Source organism: Corythoichthys intestinalis, chromosome 16 (assembly GCF_030265065.1).
Source record: "Corythoichthys intestinalis isolate RoL2023-P3 chromosome 16, ASM3026506v1, whole genome shotgun sequence".
NCBI lineage: Eukaryota > Metazoa > Chordata > Actinopteri > Syngnathiformes > Syngnathidae > Corythoichthys > Corythoichthys intestinalis.
This window is the reverse complement of record NC_080410.1, coordinates 51,955,273-51,974,969: the sequence shown is the minus strand read 5'-3', so window position 1 is coordinate 51,974,969 and position 19,697 is coordinate 51,955,273. Positions and strand designations below refer to the sequence as shown.

At 41.2% G+C, this 19,697-nt stretch overlaps 2 protein-coding genes across 5 annotated transcripts in view; both read right to left on the bottom strand.

Annotated features, from left to right (window-relative positions):
- Positions 1-38: 38 nt before the first annotated feature.
- Positions 39-13,762, bottom strand: mettl2a (methyltransferase 2A, methylcytidine). 2 transcript variants are annotated; one of them, XM_057861373.1, is made up of 9 exons: positions 13,560-13,760; positions 13,349-13,437; positions 7,815-8,050; positions 6,582-6,631; positions 2,798-2,858; positions 2,598-2,737; positions 1,533-1,639; positions 417-482; positions 39-346 (listed from the first exon to the last, which is right to left on the bottom strand). In XM_057861373.1, the coding sequence occupies exons 1-9, from the start codon at positions 13,706-13,708 to the stop codon at positions 186-188; spliced, it is 1,059 nt and encodes a 352-aa protein (XP_057717356.1). In that variant the 5' UTR covers positions 13,709-13,760; the 3' UTR covers positions 39-185. The 2 variants fall into 2 exon arrangements, with proteins under 2 accessions (XP_057717356.1, XP_057717357.1); XM_057861374.1 differs by lacking the exon at positions 7,815-8,050 and having other exon boundaries at positions 6,529-6,631; positions 13,560-13,762.
- A 3,400-nt stretch (positions 13,763-17,162) lies between these two features.
- LOC130904447 (integrin beta-3-like) overlaps positions 17,163-19,697 on the bottom strand; it is a 34,496-nt gene continuing 31,961 nt past the window's right edge. For all 3 annotated transcript variants that reach the window (XM_057817195.1, XM_057817194.1, XM_057817196.1), the window contains one exon: positions 17,163-19,036. In XM_057817195.1, coding sequence (XP_057673178.1) covers positions 18,962-19,036 — 75 coding nt within the window. In that variant the 3' untranslated portion in view covers positions 17,163-18,961. The remainder of the gene's footprint in view (positions 19,037-19,697) is intronic.

The following is a 19,697-nucleotide window of genomic DNA, read 5'->3' as shown; positions in this document are numbered from 1 at the left end:
TTTTTTTTTACCCTCAAGCAAAACACAAAACACCACTCATTTAATGACATTTTTAATCATTTTGCATGTACAAAAAGATTTCAAAACGGTGCTATAAATATCATCGGGGTGATTAAAAATCTTTCTCTGGTCTAAGTAACAAAAAAATGACATATAACGGAAAGTGATGCAGCAGTGGCTTGGTATCAATTTGAGGTGGTTTCCTCCTCTGGGTTCCGCTGGTACTTGCACTGGATCCACACCCTGTACATGGTAAGCTGCTTGCCGCGGTTCACTTGAAGCCTCCGGTCCACCAAGTTCTGCACCTTGTGTAGCCCGGCCTCACTGAATATGTCGTGCAGCTCGTCTACAACCCAGAAACATATCCATATAATAATGTAAAGTCGATGAACAAAGCGGTGAGTCCTTCGAATTACCTTGAGTAAAGAAGTACACTCTTGTTCCATCACCCCGAACGTAAAAGTTATCTGACAGACATCTTCCTGGAAAGGAAAAAAAATGCACTTTTACCTTTCCAGGTAAACTTCGGAGGAGGATGAAGAGTTTCTCTCCGTTTTAAAGGGAACCTCGGACTTAAAGACTTGTTCTCTTTTACCAAAATTCTGTATGTTATGAGAAACATTATTTCCATTGATTTAAAAATCTATATTTAGTACATGTTTGGACCTAGGGAGGAAGCCATGTTTTACGCGCGCAATGCACGCTGGGGTGATGATGTGGTTATGGGCTGGGAGAATAGCTGTGCTAGCTTGCAAATGAAACTAGTATGACGAGTGGCATGATTTTGTCACATTATGCTGCTGGTCAGATTGTCTTGTTACAGAGCTGTGGGAGGAGTTCCTGACGTCGTACCTGCATCCAATTCAAGCTCATCAGCAGTGTCTTTAAACCGATCCTAAGCGGCTTGCCGAGATATTGACTTGCTGCCATTTGACAGTTTGTATATCCCTTCCTTGCTAGTTGCATCATTGCCTTGTTTTTGTTGTTGTTAGTCTTTCTCTTGCCGTGGTTGTCCCTCAGTTTTTCGTGAAAGTATAGTCCTGTGGTCTACGCACTCGTCTGTCCCACGGCAATGGCGGGTTCGAATCCCGTTGGAGACCCTCATTTAATTGCTTTGCTGCTCGTTTTGTGAAACCGACAGTGCCGTCCTGCTCATCACTTTTACACTCGTGATTAAATTCTCTCTATCCGTGGTATTCTAAGAAAAAAGTGCAACCAATGCAAAAAGTGTGGAGCCTAGGCAATATACAGGGGTTGGACAAAATAATGGAATAATGGAAAAATATATAATCGGGACATCTTTAATTGGGTTACAGTGGTATGAAAAAGTATCTGAACCTTTTGAAATTCCTCACATTTCTGCATGAATTCACCATTAAATGTGATCTGATCTTTGTCAAAATCACACAGAGGAAAATACAGTGTCTGCTTCAACTAAAACCAGCCAAACATCTATAGGTTTTCATATTTTAATAAGGATAGTATGTATGTCCGTCTCCAATTCCCTGGAACGCAACATGAGGTGGATTTACCTTTTTTGAAGCGCAACTGTGCCATATCGTAGCGTCCGTAGTCCCGCAGCAGCATCACCCCACCGGGCTTTAGCAACCGCGCCAATCTGCTCACGGATGCTCGCATCCTGAGATGAAAAACAAACAACATGTGCGTTTATTTCCTACAAAGCAACTCATAATAAGGAGCAGTTTTGTGCTCAAAGGCCACATTCAGTAGATGAGGCCGGGAATTTAAAGACACAAGATTAAAGATGAATGTAAAACATGTAAATATGTATGTTGCGATAACAAGAATATACAAGTAGTGCCCGGGTTACGAACGAGTTCCGTTACTACGCTGGTGACCTAACAGGGATTTCGGCGCAAGTTGAAATTAACCCTTTAAGTATCCCTAAACACCCCCCCAAATCTCAAATAACCTATCCAAAAACATGTATTATAAGTCATTGTGCTGTCCTTGCCAAGACGTTGGAGCTAAGTCCTAGCTAAACAGCGAGCTAAGCTCTGACATGACGATGTCAGACGTCCGTGTGGTTTGCTGACTTTATTCAGCTGCTCATGAAATCAATACTTGTAGAATGAAAATGAAATCAAGTCAGTTTCATCTCAATAACAGCAATTCAAATTTGGGTTTATAACTAGCTGCTGATACAGCAATAATAATCCACAAAAACGATACACATGTATCAGTTAGCATCCGCAGATCATCAAAAACAATCACATAAACTCGCCCCAAGTATTTGACCAAAATTGAAAACACATTAAACAGTACAAAAGGTGTTATGTAGAGATGTTGCCCCCGTGAATGCTTCACAAGCAGCAAATGTGCGCGCAGGCTTGCAGTTGTAAGCTATCCACACTCTCTCGGCTGCGCGACTTGTTCATTGGCGCATATGCATGCATCACAAAACAAAAGTTAACATTATTTTAAAAAAAACCACTGGAGACAAAATGCCGGACGAGACCCCGGCGTCGTAAAGTCGACATCACGTAAGTCGAGTATGTGGTAAACCGACTTCTGCCTGGATAACCAAATCCTGCAAATGCCAATTCTATAGGGAGCCAAAGGAAGTCACAGCATACTTGTCGGGATGCAATGCCGACAGCACAAAGATGAGGACCACCACGTCGAGGCTTCCGTCTGGGACCGGGTAGGCCGCGCCGTCATCACTCAGGTCGCACACGAAGGCAAAGCAGCGTCCAGGGTCGTACTCCGGATTTGCCTTCGAGGTAAGACAGTGATGTTATTGACTCATTGTTAAAACTTTTGGACGTGTTCTCACCTTGACGAGTTCCACGGCAGTACTGGAGAAATCACAGCAGTATACAAAAAGCCCTGGGTCACTACAGAAAAAATAGCAAATGCACATTTAAATACAGCTGTACCATAACTTATTCTTTTATGTTACAGTGGTATGAAAAAGTATTTGAACCTTTTGAAATTTCCCACATTTTTGCATAAAATCCCCATCAAATGTGATCGGATCTTTTTACAAAATCACACAGATGAAAAAACAGCGTATGCTTGAACTAAAACCACCCAAACATTTATAGGTAGGGTTGTTCCGATCATGTTTTTTTGTTCCCGATCCGATCGTTTTAGTTTGAGTATCTGCCGATCCCGATATTTCCCGATCCAATTGCTTTTTTTTTTGCTCCCGATTCAACTCCAATCATTCCCGATAATTTTTCCCGATCATATACAGTACATTTTGGCAATGCATTAAGAAAAAAATGAATAAAACTCGGACAAATATATACATTCAACATACAGTACATAAGTACTGTATTTGTTTATTATGACAATAAATCCTCAAGATGGCATTTACATTATTAACATTCTTTCTGTGAGAGGGATCCACGGATAGAAAGACTTGTGACTTTGTATATTGGGACTAAATATTGCCATTTAGTGTATTTGTTGAGCTCTAAGTAAATGATACTGTAGCCATGCCCAAATGCATGATGGGAAGTGGAACCATGACTGTGTGTAGTGCTACCAATTGATATATCTTCTCTGCGTTGGGAAATAACATTAGGTGTTAAGAAAAAGATCAATTGCTACCTTGCTTCCCCACATTGCTTCCAATGATATTTCTAATCGTAGGGAGAGGGATTGTAAGGCTTTAGCCAATTAAAAAAATGCTCCAAAGGCTGCCAAAATTCACTCTACTCATTTTACGCTGCCTTTTATCTCTCTATATAGATAAAACAACGCCATTACTGATTGAGTGCGACAATGCGTGAGTGGATCGGGCAGCGCATGCATTAATTGCGTTAAATATTTTAACGTGATACATTTTTTTAAAAATTAATTACCGCCGTTATTGGGATAAATTTGAAAACCCTACCTTAAGCCTAAACCAAAGACTCTGGATGAGTGTAACATATTATGTTTGTAACGTTAAGTACAATTACAAAACGATTTAATTAAAAAAAATATATATATATATTAAAAATAGGCATGGCCGATATTTTTTTGCTGATTCCGACACTTTGAAAATGACGTGATTGGACCCGTTCGATCGGCATCGATCGGGACATCCTCTTCATATTTTAATGACGAAAGCATGCAAACAATGACAGAAGGGGGAAAATGAGTGAGTGAACCCTCTGCCTAAGGAGAATTAAAGTCCAATTGAAACCAATTTTTACCAAACAATTTAAGTCAGGCGTGTGCCCAATCACCAATGAGTGGTTTAAACCTGCCCTGCCCACTATAAAAAACAGTACTGGTAAAAATTGTCTTGATGAGAAACATTGTCTGATGTGCATCATGGCTCGGTCAAAAGAGCTGTCTGAAGACCTACGATCAAGGATTGTTGATTTGTATAAAGCTGGGAAAGGATACAAAACCATGTCTAAAAGTATGGATGTTCATCAATTGACAGTCAGAGAAGTTGTCTAAAAATGGAGAAAGTTTGGCACGGTTGCTTCTTTCCCAAGGAGTGGCCGTCCACCAAAGATGACACCAAGAGTTCAGCGCAGAATAGTCATAGAGGTAAAAAAAGAACCCTAGAGTGTCTGCTAAAGACTTACAGAAATCAGTGGCAGAGTCCAATATCTCTGTGCACACACATAACTATATGTAAAACTATAGCTAAGAACGGGGTTCATGGGAGGCCTCCACGGAGGAAGCCACTGCTGTCAAAAAAAAAAAAAAACATAGTTTATAATATGCGCAAAAAGGCACTTGGACACAAGTTATTTTGTGGATTGATGGAACCAAAGTTGAATTGTTTGGGATTAACACACATCATATGTGAGGGGAAAATGGAACAGCTCACCAACATCAACACCTCATCCCCGCCGTGAAGCATGGTGGGAGCATTATAATTTGGGGCTGTTTTGCTAACTCAGGGCCTGGACAACTTGTAATCATAAATGGAAGAATGAATTCAAAAGGTTTGCAGGAAAACCTGAGGCCGTCTGTCAGACAATTGAAGCTAAAAAGAGGATGGAAGCTGAACCAAGACAATGATCCAAAACACAGAAGTAAATCAACTTCAGAATGGTTTCAGAATAACAAAATACACGCTCTGCCAAGTCAAAGTCCAGACTTGAACCCCATTTACATGCTTGGGCATGACCTAAAGACAGCGATTCATGCCAGGAATCTGACTGAACTACAGCAGTTTTGTAGAGAAGATTAGTCCTGATCGATGTGCCAGACTGATCTGCAGCTACAGGAAGCATCCGCTTGAAGTTATTGCTGCCTAAGGGGGGAATGGGGGGCACAAAATATTAAATGTGACGGTTCACTTACCGTAAAGTCCCGAATATAAGGCGCACCCGTGTATAATGCGCACCCCAATTTACTTGTAAAATCTAGAGAAAATTATTGTAACCGTTTAAACGCGCACCCTAATTTTAGCACCAATAAATAGAATAATACAAGAAAACAGAGCTCGTGTACAGATACAGAAATGTCATTTTACTGACTGGTGAAACACAGCACAAGCATAGCACATCGGTAGTTCAAACCATTACCATAAACTGACAATATTTACGGTAATAATATGATTTGACAACTTCTCCAACTTACCAGAATCTAGGAGAAAACAAAACAGATATGGCTTTTCTTTTAAAAGGCTGCTGTAGAACTTGCTTGTTTCATCACGATGAATAAATGTTTCTTCCATGAATTGATACGGTAAAATGAAAGTGAGAACGTAAGTCGGAAATCTGAGAGAGCTCATCGCTGTCGACACGACAGTAACAATAGGAACTATTGTTATTTGGGTTTGAGTTTCCCGAGGGACAGATATAGTTGACGGACACAGGAAGTCTGTGTTGTTATGTTTGTTATAGTCCGAGTTGCGGAGCTGCAATAATGCAAATGAGTTCAAGAAACGAAATTCTGTGCTTTATGAAGAGTGAAAAAAGCAGAATTTAACACAGACGAAATCATTCGGCCGATCAGAGCGAAGTATTACCGAAACAAAATGGTGACGTCACGTACCGTAATGATCGGCAACGGATCGCCACATACGTTTCTTCAACACAACGTGGCCGTGTCAATAAAAAAAAAAATCGGTTTATATATATATATTTCTGTCTCCATCCATGTACCCGTTTATAATGCGCACCATGATTTTACAAGTTGATTTGGGGGGAAAAAAGTGCGCGTTATATTCGGGAAATTACGGTACTTATTTTCCCCCCCTTCTGTCATTGTTTGCATGCTTTCCTCATTAAAATATGAAAACCTATAAATGTTTGGGTTGTTTTAGTTAAAGCAGACACTTTTTCCATCTGTGTGATTTTGACAAAGATCAGATCACATTTGATTGTGATTTTATGCAGAAATGTGAGAAACTCCAAATGGTTCAGAAACCTTTTCATACCATTGCATCAGTTGCAGAGTCAAGCTTTTGCTATGAGAGCAAAAAAACAAAAAAGTGAAATACGCAAATCCAAAATGGAACTACACGTAAAACCGACAAAAAATGCCACACTTTTGGTAGAGAAAATGGATCTAACACACTGAAAGATAAACTAAGTTACAACCCACGTTGTTACAGAACCATCAAACGCAGAAGTCACAAGTACATCGGCCAATCTCACTTGTTCGTCTTTAGGATGGGAAAAACCGTGTTGCCAACACCACAGCCTACCTGTCAAAAAAGAGCATCATACAATCAGGCCACATCATTAGATACACCCGTTTCGGGTCGATGATATTGCTAAAAATGTCAACTTGCATATTACACAGTGTAACAACTTTGGATCCTGGAACCAGGGGTCACGTTAACCGAATATTTTCCGTCGTTGACCGTTTTTTTAAAACGGTGACGGAAAAAACTGAAGTCCGTCCGCCATTTTGACAGGTTGCAATTCACACCCCAGACCACAGGGTGGCAAGTGAGCATATTAATTAGCTATTGTCTATCCTAATGCATGACGTCGTTGGCTATTCTGTCAGAATGTTGTAGCGTCACTGGGGTCTGGCGGCGGCACCGTGATTGACACATCAACGCGAGGTTCTTATTGGTGCACCCGGTGTGCCAGCGCGTCATCCAATTGGTGGACTAGATTGCCGCCTGTGTATGGACCCCAATCACATGACGTCAAAACTCCGCCCCCCCTGACTGGAGCCGCCATATTATCCGTCAGCTCGTCGTGTTTACACATTACCGCTACGTACATGCCTCCTATTACGGCGTGTTTTTCTGCTCGTTAACATTAATAATCAAAATGGTGAAGGCGTGTGTGGCGGTCGGTTGCAGTAACAGAGAAGATAGACGGAGAGACTTGAAGTTCTACCGTATTCTGAGAGACCCGAAGTGGAGAGCGAGATGGACTGCTGTAATTCGACAAGAAATCTGGGCACCAAACGATCACCACAGACTATGTAGTAGTCATTTTATATCTGGTAAGATGCATTTAATATATATTTAGAAGATTTTGGGCTGACAACCACAATTAAGATCATTGTGTGAGGTTGGTGATCGGGTCTATATAGTTGCCTCTTTTTCTTTGGGGGCGGAGTTGTTGTTTTGTCGGTGTTGTTGGCAGTAAGCAGAATAAAAAGAGGGAGAAAAATACCACGACTTCCGTGTCTAATTTTTCGCCGCCAAGCAAGCGTTACAATATTAATTAAAAATGAATGAAAACTAAATACTATTGAATATGTCATCATTATCATTTAAAAAATTTAAGTGACGGGTAAAAATAGATTATGACCGGATTTTTATGACCCTGTCAGTCAAAATGACAGGCAACGAAAATGTCTAGCGCAACCTCTGCCTGGAACAATGCATTTTCAGTCAACAAAGCTCAGATGAACCAACAGCTCACCTCGAGAATACGATACGAGGCCGAAGAACCCGGGAAGTCCGTCGGATTTAAGGGTACGACGCAAGGGTGCGGACCGGACCGAGAACTGTGACAGCTTCCCGAGCCGTCGGGATGGAGGGGTGCCGGCGCCAATTCGGGGAACTCGGTGAAGAGCCAGTGGCGGTCTTTGAAGAAGCGGTTTTCATGGATGGTGTAGAAGTCATTCCAGTACTCGTTGGCCCGGCTGTCAAAATCCTCTGGGGTGGGGAGGTTAACACGCTTTAGGTACATTTAACCAGTGTTGTTAATAACGGCGTTAGAATATAACGGCGTTACTAACGGCTTTATTTTCTTCAGTAGTGAGTAATCTAATTAATTACTTTTCTAATCTTGGCAACGCCGTTACCGTTACTAAGGCGGGAAAGGCGTGCGTTACTCTGTGTTGCGATGTTTAGTTGACTGATGCGATAAAAGTCTGAAAAAGACGGACTCACGGAGACGAGAGAGCAGAGCTGTAGTGGGGAGGAGGCAAGGGAGTGTGCAACCGTTGCAAACACGATGCTACGATGCTAGGTGGCTCCAATAATACATGACTGTAGCCGATAGCCTACAAACTACACCCGCATGATGCTTCGGTAGAAATCACATATATACAGAACTATATGCAAATGACAGACATGGGTGCATCAGCAACATGTATAATAAAGAACTAGATGCGTTAGTATACAGCCGCTATCTTAAAGCAGTAGCCTTCTCAGGAAGGCTCTGTTGTAGAGAACCTTCCTAGCGAACCTAAGTAACTTTTTTATCTAAAACGCTCCTAAATCGGCAAAATCTTGACTTAAATCTATCTTTAAATGATGAAATAGTTTTAAAACTTACACATGTCAAAAGTAGACAGAAGGGAACTAATTCAATAAAGAGAGCAATTTTAACTTTAACGGTTGATTCACAACATTAAATGACTTCCACCCATAGCAAATATGCAATATCCGCAATACCCCTGTGTCTAGTTAAGTTTAGGGTAAAGAATTGGGCCCAATAACCCTTTAAACTTCACATTGTGTGACCTGTGTGACCTTGTGTGACATGAAAATTATCACCAGTTACTTTGCCAAGTAACTAATTACTCTTACATTCAGGTAATTGAGTTACTAACAGAATTACTTTTTGGGAGAAGTAATTTGTAACTGTAATTAATTACTTTTTTAAAGTAAGATTAACAACACTGCATTTAACGTACATTATATTTACGGTTTGATCTTCTTGCCAGAGAAACTTGGCAGCCGAAACTTCAAGGCGCCGCCCGTGTCAATCATCTTTTAGCTTGTCAAACACTTGCTGTGGCTACTCATTGTGTGTAAGTGAGCAGCGTGAGCGGATTTGAGTGGACTCACTCAATGAAGCATTTAATAAAGTCAAGCATTTTTCTCCGTTATTCTTTTTAAAAATAATTCAGTGGGGCAGTAACATGTTTAAAACTTTAAAAATTATTACACTTGAAGTGCTTAAAAGGATCCATGGATAGACAGACTTGTAGTTCTTAAAAGATAAATGTTAGTACAAGTTATTATAATTTGATATTGAAACCCCTCTTGATGCTTTCGTTTTTATACAATTTGTAATATTATTTTAACTAGTAGTTCGCCATTGTTTTTGACATCGCAGGGCGCTGACGTCACAGGGCCACGCTGCCAGAATTCCACTTGTCACTTTAAAAAAACTCTCTCTTTAATTATGTAAGATAGTTATTTAAATACGCCACACGGTGTCAATAGCGAGTTTTACATTAATTAGGGCTCAAGCCAATGAGTGCGTGTTTTCCCTTGCCTGACGCTGTAATCCACGGTGAGAGAGAGAAAGGAGAGTGGACAGAGGCGTTCAGATTCGTAGCTCGGACCGCACCGTTCATTGGCATAGGCTTCGGCAACTCTTTCATAACACGCGTAAGTATCATAGAGTGAAAATGCTACAAAACTAATACTCATATCTCTCAAAAAAATGTCACTAAGAAGAAAAGTGCTTCAATCTGTATTACTGAGGCCCTATTCTCACACACAACAATGCAAAGAGAACTGGCATTCACAATCAAAATAGATGCGAAAAATACACATCAAACTTACTCAGACTTTGGTCAAACTATATATAAACATTTTAGCAACTCCTTTAGCTCAACAAATACACCGGATGGCAATATTTAGTCACAATACACAAACTATGATACTGGGAGCCATTTTCAGAAGTCTTGTGAAGACAACGCTCAAATGAAAGTGAATCACAATAGACCCAGTCTAAAAAAAAAAAAAAAAAAAAAAAAAAAAAAAAAAAAAGGGAGGTACGGCGTCAGTCGAGGGACAAAACGCACTCATTGGCTTGATGTGTTATTAATGGAAAACTCGCCATTGGCACCTTGTGGTGTATTTACATCACTACCTTACATAGTTAGAGTGACTGTGAAGTACGGCAGCGTGGCCCTGTGACGTCAAAAACAATGGTGAGCTACTAGTTTATTTTTTTATTTAAAATTTTACATTTGATAAAATGAAAACATTAAGAGGGGTTTTAATATCAAATTATTATTACTCGTACTAACATTTATCTTTTAAGAACTACATGTCTTTTTGTCCGTGGTTCCCTTTAAAAACCATTTCTCAAAATAAAAGTTTTTTTTTATTTATTACACTTTGGGGAAAAAAAGTGAAAAAACATGTCTTACATGTATCTCTTTCCAATGCTAATCTGAATAAATACATTGAACACCCCCCCCCCCCCCAAAAAGGGGGGGGGGGGTACTTTGCGGTTTTTCCTCTCTCACTCTTTTTTTTTTTACTTATGTATTTATTTATTTATTTATTTTATAAACCTGTCCTGTTCAACTGTTTGACACGGAGAATGGAAGTCTAAGTGCCCGGATAGTCTGAACAGTTTTAACGTTTCAATTTGAGAGTCTGACATACTCCCTTTGTGATCATTCAACATACCTCATTTATTATGACAAAACAGCGAACAGGATGGGGTTATGGGGGAACAGAAGAAAAGAAACACAATAGAAGAAAGAGAAGAAAGACAAACAAAAACAAGAAATAAATTGAACGCCTAACTACCTGTACACTAACTACTAATATGTTGGTGCTATCGTCAGCTAAATGTATTTCCGGTTGACACCATGTGGGGGGCCTGTTGACCATGGAAAGAGGGCTATAAGCTAAATGACAGCGGGACAGCGCAGCCCACCCCTCCTCCCGCCCGGCAAAGGAGCGCCCCCCCCCCCCCCCCCCCCCCGGAATCCCGCGCGCCCATCTACCGGCCCTCGGGGAAAGGCAAGAGGGGACGCACCACCAACCCCACGCCCGTCCCCAACCCCGTCCTCCCACCCGGGCCACGAGCCGCCGCCGCAGCCCCCCAGCCGACATGGCACGCTAGGGGCCCCCAGCGGCCCACCAAGCCCAGGGCAGGACAGGGTCCCCCGCCGTAGCAGGCAACATCCAGCCGATACACCGCCACCCACTCGGCGATCCGCGGCGGAGCACAGGACGGATACCCAGTTAGAGAAGAGAGGGGAAGGCGGAGGCAGGAGAAAGCTGAGGAGCCGCCGTGGGGCGATGCGAGACCGGAGCCCTGACCTCCCTCCACTCCCGCGGCCGGCAGTCCAGGCAGAGAGGAGGCCACGCCTCGGGAGCCATGCCATAGAAAAAAAGTGTGGGACCCACCTAGGGCTGGGCGATATGGCCTTAAACATGTATCACGATAAATTGAGCAGATTTATCTCGATAACGATAAATGACGATAAATTCGCCCAAGCGTACTGTTATATAATTTGAAAATCTGAATCAGTGCATGAAATACAGATTAACTGTTTCTTGTTGATTTATTTACCAGCATTCAATTTCATATACTGTATTTAACAATTGTACATGCAGTCTAAACATTAAGTTTATAAAAATGTATTGTAAGCAATAAGAATTCAAGTATGAACATTTATAACAGCGTGTATGACTTGAACAATGTACATTATCAAAATCAATATGCCTGTGCAAACATGTCATTGTAACACAAATGACTTGCAGCTTGAACAGAACACTTCAAAAAGACAACTTATTGTTAATGGCTGCTGTGACATAATTATTAAATACAAGTGTTTACTTTATGGTTTCAGGTCCCCCCCCCCCGTTCATTTTTTAATAAATGCACGTACAAATGAACCCCCAAACAAACAGAGAGAGAGACACACACATTAAAGCTATATTGATCTTCTTCAAATGAAACGCTTAAGACTTTATGATAGCAATAATGACACAGAAATAAGCACATACAGAAAAATAGCTGGGGCCTTTTGTCGGTCATTATAAGTTTCGCTGTTGGATTGTACTTTATGCTGAATGCTTTACCATCACAAAAGCTATCAGAGGAATCACACACAGACAGATACAAAATAACGCCACATAGTAGTTGCTAGATGCTGTCCGTGCCCAATCCACTCATTAAGTTCAGCCGTTTCGACAAGGTTAGAGCCGCTATCCGACTCCATCACGTTCATTTGTAGCGTTAGCCGCTAGCTAGCGTTAGCCTGGCTACCAGTAGAAAGCACTGAAAGCACCATCTCTGGAAATCGTGAGAACAAGGGAGGACAGTGGGTGAAAGCCCGTCTGGATGCCACCAAGAGTCTACTAAATGTCGGGTGAAAGTTTGGTGAACCTCCCTTAAGCCACACTCCATCACGTTTTGCTTGTAGCGTTAGCTGCTAGCGTTAGCTTACCAGGCTTTTGTTTGATTGGCTTCTTGATGATCACGTGACTCTCTACGTAAGCCCATTGACTGCTTTCTTAAAGGGGAATGAAAATAGACGAACAACACAGAATCAAAGCAGGATGAAAAGACTATATTTTCTTGTTTTATTAATTTACCGAATTTACCGACATGGTCAAAATTACGTCGGTCATCGTTAAAAATTTCGGTGACGGTAAATTTTCGGTTTACCGCCCTGCTCTAGACCCACCTACCACCCTATTACTGTGGCTGCCAGGTTCCCGGCTGGCAGCCATAACCCAGCACCGTGATGGGAGGGTAGTGCAATGTATGCATTAAAATAGGAGATCTTGGCTTGGGGCAGTGGGACCGCAGCATGGAAATTCAGCCCAGCTGCCTGTCCCACCGCCCTTTGCCAGAGCTCTCCTGTGGAGTATGATGTGAGAGGTTCGTTAAAAAAAGGTGCAGGGATGGTAGGGCCTGCCGTGAGGAGGTAACCGTGAGGCACCCCCCCCACCCCAGGTCCCAACCATGCCACAACCTTGGTGTGTGATGCATTAAAAACAGTGGGGAGCCAGGCCAGGACTGTATGGCCCCGTCCCAACTCTCCCCGGAGAAATGAATGAGTATGTAAGTGCCAGGGTGAAAGATATTTACAGTGCTGAAGTGAGGAGTGCGTGAGTTAAGAGGCAGGCTCCCGCGGGCGTGGCCCCGTCCACCGACTTCGCGGTTTTTCACTTATCGCGGCGGGTTCTGGTCCCCTTTAACCGCGAAAAACGAGGGATCATTGTACTGTAGTGAAGGCTAACCTTGCTTCTCTGCTGGCAGCGGCTGGCTGTTCTCTTGTACTTTGCTTTTTGCAGCCGCCTCTTGCTCCTCCGTCCACTCCACGTTGTCCCTGTTAACAAACGAACGACGTTTTCATCATCGTCGTTAGTGTCTGTTCTTTTCCGTCATAATATTGGGCAGTTCGGACTCCAGAATCATCTTCAGTTGCAATTGTCGGTCTCGGCCACTCACCACGCGTTGTGCTGGAAGACCTGCCGGGGGTCCGTGAGGAAACGAGTCCCGAACTGTGGTCGCTTTTCCTCCGCGGCGGACGACGGTGACGGAACGCGACCGCTTTCTCGACCAGCTTCTGCACAGGCTACCGCGCAGGGCGCCGCCATGTTGAAGAAGGATGCGTCGGATGAGGATATCGCTGATATAAAAGTAGATGAGAAATGTTGGAGTGAGCGGAGTTAGTTAACGGCGGCCATCTTTTGACAGTGGACTTCTCTGGCAGGCTCTACTGCTGTAAATAAATGTAAAGGTAGTGATTTTCCTTACCAAAATACCCAACTCAGAAAGTAAATATTTGGAAATGCACCACGAAATTACTTCAAGTTAAACTAACCCAACACATTTTAGCGGATTAAAACTTGTTTGGAATGATTTTATAAGCTATTATTCTTTACACAGTGTTCCTTAGCTTATTTATTTGCCTGGAAATCCAAACAGTTTTCTGTCTAGAAAGGTAATTCTATGTCTATTTATTATAGGGACTTGCACGAGCAGTCAATTAGAAGAATTCAATATATCCACTAGAGGGAGACGTTACACAGAAATTTTTCTTCTCTGTTGAACTATTCCATAATGTTTGAAAATATTCCGTCAGATAACTGGAATAAAAATGAAGTAAAATGAATCCCGAGATTTGATTTTCGTGATCAGAAGCTTTAATCAGATATATAGTTTTTCCTGCCTGATATAGAAGTGAAATTTCAGCATCGCAATCAGGAAACGTCCACAGCTTTTGAGAGCTTGATTTTTGTTGTTATTAGGGCCCGAGCAGCAACTGGCGCGTGAGCCCTATTGTAATGCAAAGGATTATTTTTCTTTTTTGAGGGCATATGAAAATGGCCAAATTGGAGGCCTGAACATGCTCGAAAACTCACCAAAATTTGCACATACATGCGGCTTTGCGTACATTTCCATAATTTTGCAACGTTGCGAATAAAAATGTAACAAAATGGCTCAGTGGCGCCCCGTTGAATTTTTCAAAAAGGCCTCTCCTATAAGGTTTTTTCAGCGTAGAGTAATGAAATTTGAGGAGTCGGTACGTTGCGCAAAACTGCTCCAAAAAGTCTCTTGCACCCATGTTCCAAACCCAACAGGAAATCAGGTATTTTGGATCGAATGGGAAATTTTTTATCAATTTGAAGGGTGCACATTTAAGACTGTGTCGCCTAGGGAATTAGTAGGACCCTCCTCAAAATTGGTGAGACTGTTCATGAGACATATGAGATCTTCAGTTATCAAAATGGTGAGTTTTCATTCACGTATCTGACCTGGGCAGGGTGCCAAAGTCGGCCATTTTTTTGGCAACACGCCATACTCCGTAAATGACTAATAACTCCCTGATACAAGGTTCAATCTTTTTCATATCTGGCAAGTATGTGATGTATACCAGCCTGAACAGAACTGCATTGAAATATTCTCCATTAGGCCTAGCGCCCTCTGCTGACAACAGGAAACGGCCTTTTTTACGAGACAGGCTTCTCCTCCAAAGGAAAAATAATCCATTGACCTCAAACCCTAACCTTAAGACATGTGTTCAAATGTCTGATGAAAAATATTGTGGTTTGCTTGAAGCAGGGGAGTCCAAACAGGAAAGTGAAAATGACCGTCATTTTTTCTCGCCAAATTTTGAACAGTCATTACTTGGCAGACATACAATATACTGTATCTGCGCCAAACTTCCCACGCTTGGTGAGGGTCGTACCCTGAAGAGTCCTGTAGGGGTCGTTTGCATCAACTCTGCAGCCTTAACTAGTGGCAACAGAAAGTCATTCATTTTACTTATACATGTCCAGTTCTTTTCTGATTGATCGTTGTAGTTACAAGACAATTACTACATTTTAAGGCCCATGTCCACATGTCTCTATGGCTGTTGCCATGACGACTATTTGTTCGCAATTAACTCATTTGCTCCCAAAAACGTATAAATACGTTCTATTTTTAATTGTTTCAGTGTCCCAAAGACGTTTAATTTTTTTTTTCACAAGAGACATCTCTAGGTTCTGATTCAACCTAGCTCCAAAGCACAATGCTCAAAATCCATTTTAAAGCAACAAAACTGGCCACTGGAGGGCAGTAGCGCATTTGGTAAGACCCCCAACCCGATTCACCGGAATGAATGGCCGGGCCGCACGGCCGGGGCGTCAGCGGAAGACGACCAAACGGATGTCCAGGATGCCAGGCGGCGGACGACCGAGAAGAACAGCCGGTAGGACGCCCGGGATGCCAGGCGTTGGACGACTGAGCAGAACGACCGGGACCACCAGTGCAGTGGACGATGCCGTTGAGTCCTTGCTGCTCACCGAGCAGAGCTTGCGCCGCCGTGCTCGGCCGCTCGCGTTCCCCGCACCCTCCAGTGTTCCGCACGGAAATGCGCAAGGCCAAGCGAGTTCCCCTCCAGGAACACAAGTTCCCCAGGCAAACTCTGCCACGAGGCAGTGGTCACCACAAAAGAAAGACTCAAAAAAATCCATCTTTAAGAGACAGGCAGCAATGAGGGAAAAGTTTAACCCGGCTGTCGCTGCCACAACAGCGTCATTTCTCAGTTAGGTATGTGTAAATAAGTTGTTACTTTGCAATCAAAAGCTCTATTTGTCTTGTTGTTTATGTTATTTTGTAAAAGGAAAACATTATTCAGATGTTTGGGATGTAACTAAAGCAAAAAATAGCTGTGTTAAAGTCAAAGTTATGTTTGAAATGTATGCATTTGTAAAAAGCTCAATTTCTCTGTTTTTTTTTTTCATCAGAAATTGGAAAATTGCTCAAACTAAGCTATTTCTATTTCTAAAGAACGGAAAAAGATATGAACTAACTTTTTTTTTCCTGATGTAAGAAGAGAGTCTAATCTTTCTTTTGGTGGATTCCATGTTTATATAGCATAACATAACTTTCTGTGGGCCTTGCAAAATCAGTCAAAATCCAGTAAAACGGCCGGGAGCGAAGGGGATTGCACTGGTGAAAATGGCTGGGAGTGAATGAGTTAAATGGAAGTAGATCTTTTTCAGGGACTTAAGCAGCTTAAAGAGCCACAAAATTTGGCACATTTGGTTGAACTGGCCCAATTGAAAGATTCATTTTGGTTTTGAATGAGAGCATGGCTGGACAGCTCAGTAGCACCTCCTTTTTTGTTGTACTCTCTCCAATAGGGTTTTTTCTCCTAGTTGTGTGAATGTATTTCTAATCCCCCCCCAAAAAAGAGGCATGTTAGGTTCTCATGAGATGATTGGAGGGGGACGATCCGTCACCACCCTGACCCTGCGTCCCGTCCGAGTTTGTGTGACGTCCGAGTTGCGCCAAACTGCAAGGGCGTTCAGTCCTGCTTCCAGGCCGAGTTATAGTATTATTTTTCATTATTTTTATGACATTCATCATGTTTGAACGATAATTTGCATTGACAATGTCCAGTAAAACTGTAAAAACGAATAGAATAGAATAGAATAGAATAGAATAGAATAGAATAGAATAGAATAGAATAGAATAGAATAGAATAGAATAGAATAGAGTGGAAAGCCTTTCACATCACTCAGACCACTTTTCTATTTATAGAACATTTTTATTCATATTCTTGGGCTTGCACAAATAGCACTGCTAAATTAGGACCGCATTGCACCATTTCTGTGTTGGACATATATCAGTCTAAGCAAGCTATAATTACTCACTTTTAGCTTTAGAGCAGGGGTCCCCAAACTACGGCCCGCGGGCCTGATACGGCCCGCCTCCACATTTGGTCCGGCCCCCTAAACAATACGAGAGAGCATTTTGAATTTTTTTTTCCTCAATAGTGTTATTTATTTCCTGGCCTTTTTCTGTGAAGAACTCAGAGAGGGTTATTTGGTTATTATCTATTTAATTAACAGTGTTATTATTATTTATTATTATTATGTTATATTATTATTTTTATTTTATTTACTTTTGTTCCATGAAGAATCCAGAAAGGGTTATTTGATTGTGGCTTTCTGAAAAACAATATTTTTTTTTACATTTAGGCACTCCTACAATCGTCACACTTTTTCTGTTACAAACTGACCCCGGCCCCTCATCAGAGAAAGGAAAAGTTATGTGGCCTTCACAGGAAAAAGTTTGGGGACCCCTGCTCTAGTGTATATATTTTCCTGTTTATATATTTTATTTTAATTAAATACATATGTTTATACTGGAGTGCCATGTCAAATTTCGTTGTTCACAATTTTCTTTTCGTTGCTGACAATGACAATTCTATTCTCTTCTATTTATTGTCATTGTACAGAGTACAACAACATTTAAAGCTTTGCCATAAAGTGCACCTAAGCAAACATTTATTGGCATTTTTCCAAGCACATTTCATACAGAAATGTATTGACTGGGGCTGTCAAATGATTAAATTTTTTAATCGAGTTAATTACAGCTTAAAAATTAATTAATCGTAAATAATCGCAATTCAAACCATCTATAAAATATGCCATATTTTTCTGTAAATTATTGTTGGAATGAAAAGATAAGACACAAGACGGATATATACATTCAACATACGGTACATAAGTACTGTATTTGTTTATTCTAACAATAAATCAACAAGATGGCATTAACATTATTAACATTCTCTTAAAGCGATCCATGGATAGAAAGACTTGTAGTTCTTAAAAGATAAATGTTAGTACAAGTTATAGAAATTTTATATTAAAACCCCTCAATGTTTTCGTTTTATTAAAATTATTAAAATTTTCAATCAAAAAATAAACTAGTATCTCGCCATTGTTGATGTCAATAATTACACCATGCTCACTTATGGTACTAACCCATAAAATCATTTGGACCCAAGCGCCAAACAACAAAAAACAAGTAACAAGCGGACATTACACTGCTGTCATTTTAATCTGTTTGAGCGGGGCATGTGCGTTAATTGCGTCAAATATTTTAACGTGATTAATTAAAAATATTAATTACCGCCCGTTAACACGATAATTTTGACAGCCCTAGTATTCACACTTGAAAAATTTAAGATTCAGCATTAGCGATGGCTGTTGCATTTTAAAAGAACTTGCAGCAAATGTATTCCAAACTGTAATAGTTTTCAGCAAGCTCTAAAACCACCACAAAGAACAACAACAACAACAACAACAAAAAAGCCATCTCTTACAAAAACCCTTTTGTAAACAAACAAGTGCAAACTTAATGTGCATACATACTGACGATGTGACATGATAAAAATAAAAGTGACTTCAACTTTGAAAGTAAGTTTTTTTTTTTTTTTTTTTACCAACAATGCAAGTTTAGGTCCTAGTACAGTATGCGGCAATAAATATGGCTGGCCTCGTCACATGTCACATCTCTGGTCTGCCGGAAGGCCAGTACATTCGGCGTTTGTGCTTGTGTTACAGTAGCATTCAGCTGGAGGAGGCGCCTCTGTACGCCACATTGGTGAAGGTGGATGTCGCTCCTTTGTACAGTGGATTGTTGGCCTGTGAAACAAAAGGCAGTTTAATCACACAACTCAATATCCTGTGCATTCTGAAAGGTCTGTCAAAATTCTCTAAAAAGACACTGCTCTAAAAACTTGCAGAACAGATAAGTTCATGATGGTGACCGTAAGACAGGGGCGCTAGGAGACACTCACAGCAGGGGGTGCTGAGGATCGTCTTTAGTTTTTCCCATCCAAAAACAGCCGTTTCAGTCCAAATTTGTCATCTCATGAGTTTTGTTCATACAAGGCGTGCATAATGACAGTACACACGCATTCTGGACAGTCTACGTACTACTACTAGGCTGCTATAAAGACAGCGTTCTATTTCACCTACAGTGTGTGTTGGAGTTTTGTTTTGGAAATAAAAGCTCCTATGTTTTATAAGGTAAATCCCCGCAGCGAGACGGCTGTAAAAGCGCTCTATAAATGAAATGTATTATTACTATTATAGAACTGCCACTGTAATCATCTTCATTTTTTGATTTGAATTTTAGAAAATCTCACTGTTTTTGTAAGGAAAAAACTGCTATTTTTTTTCTGCGCCATGTTATCGCCTCCTCTGTCAACAGTTCACTTTTCCTGTCCAACAGCGCCTTATTCAACGTGACCCAGTAGCAAGCAAGGTATCAGGTGGTGACCATGTTAAAAAATATATATAT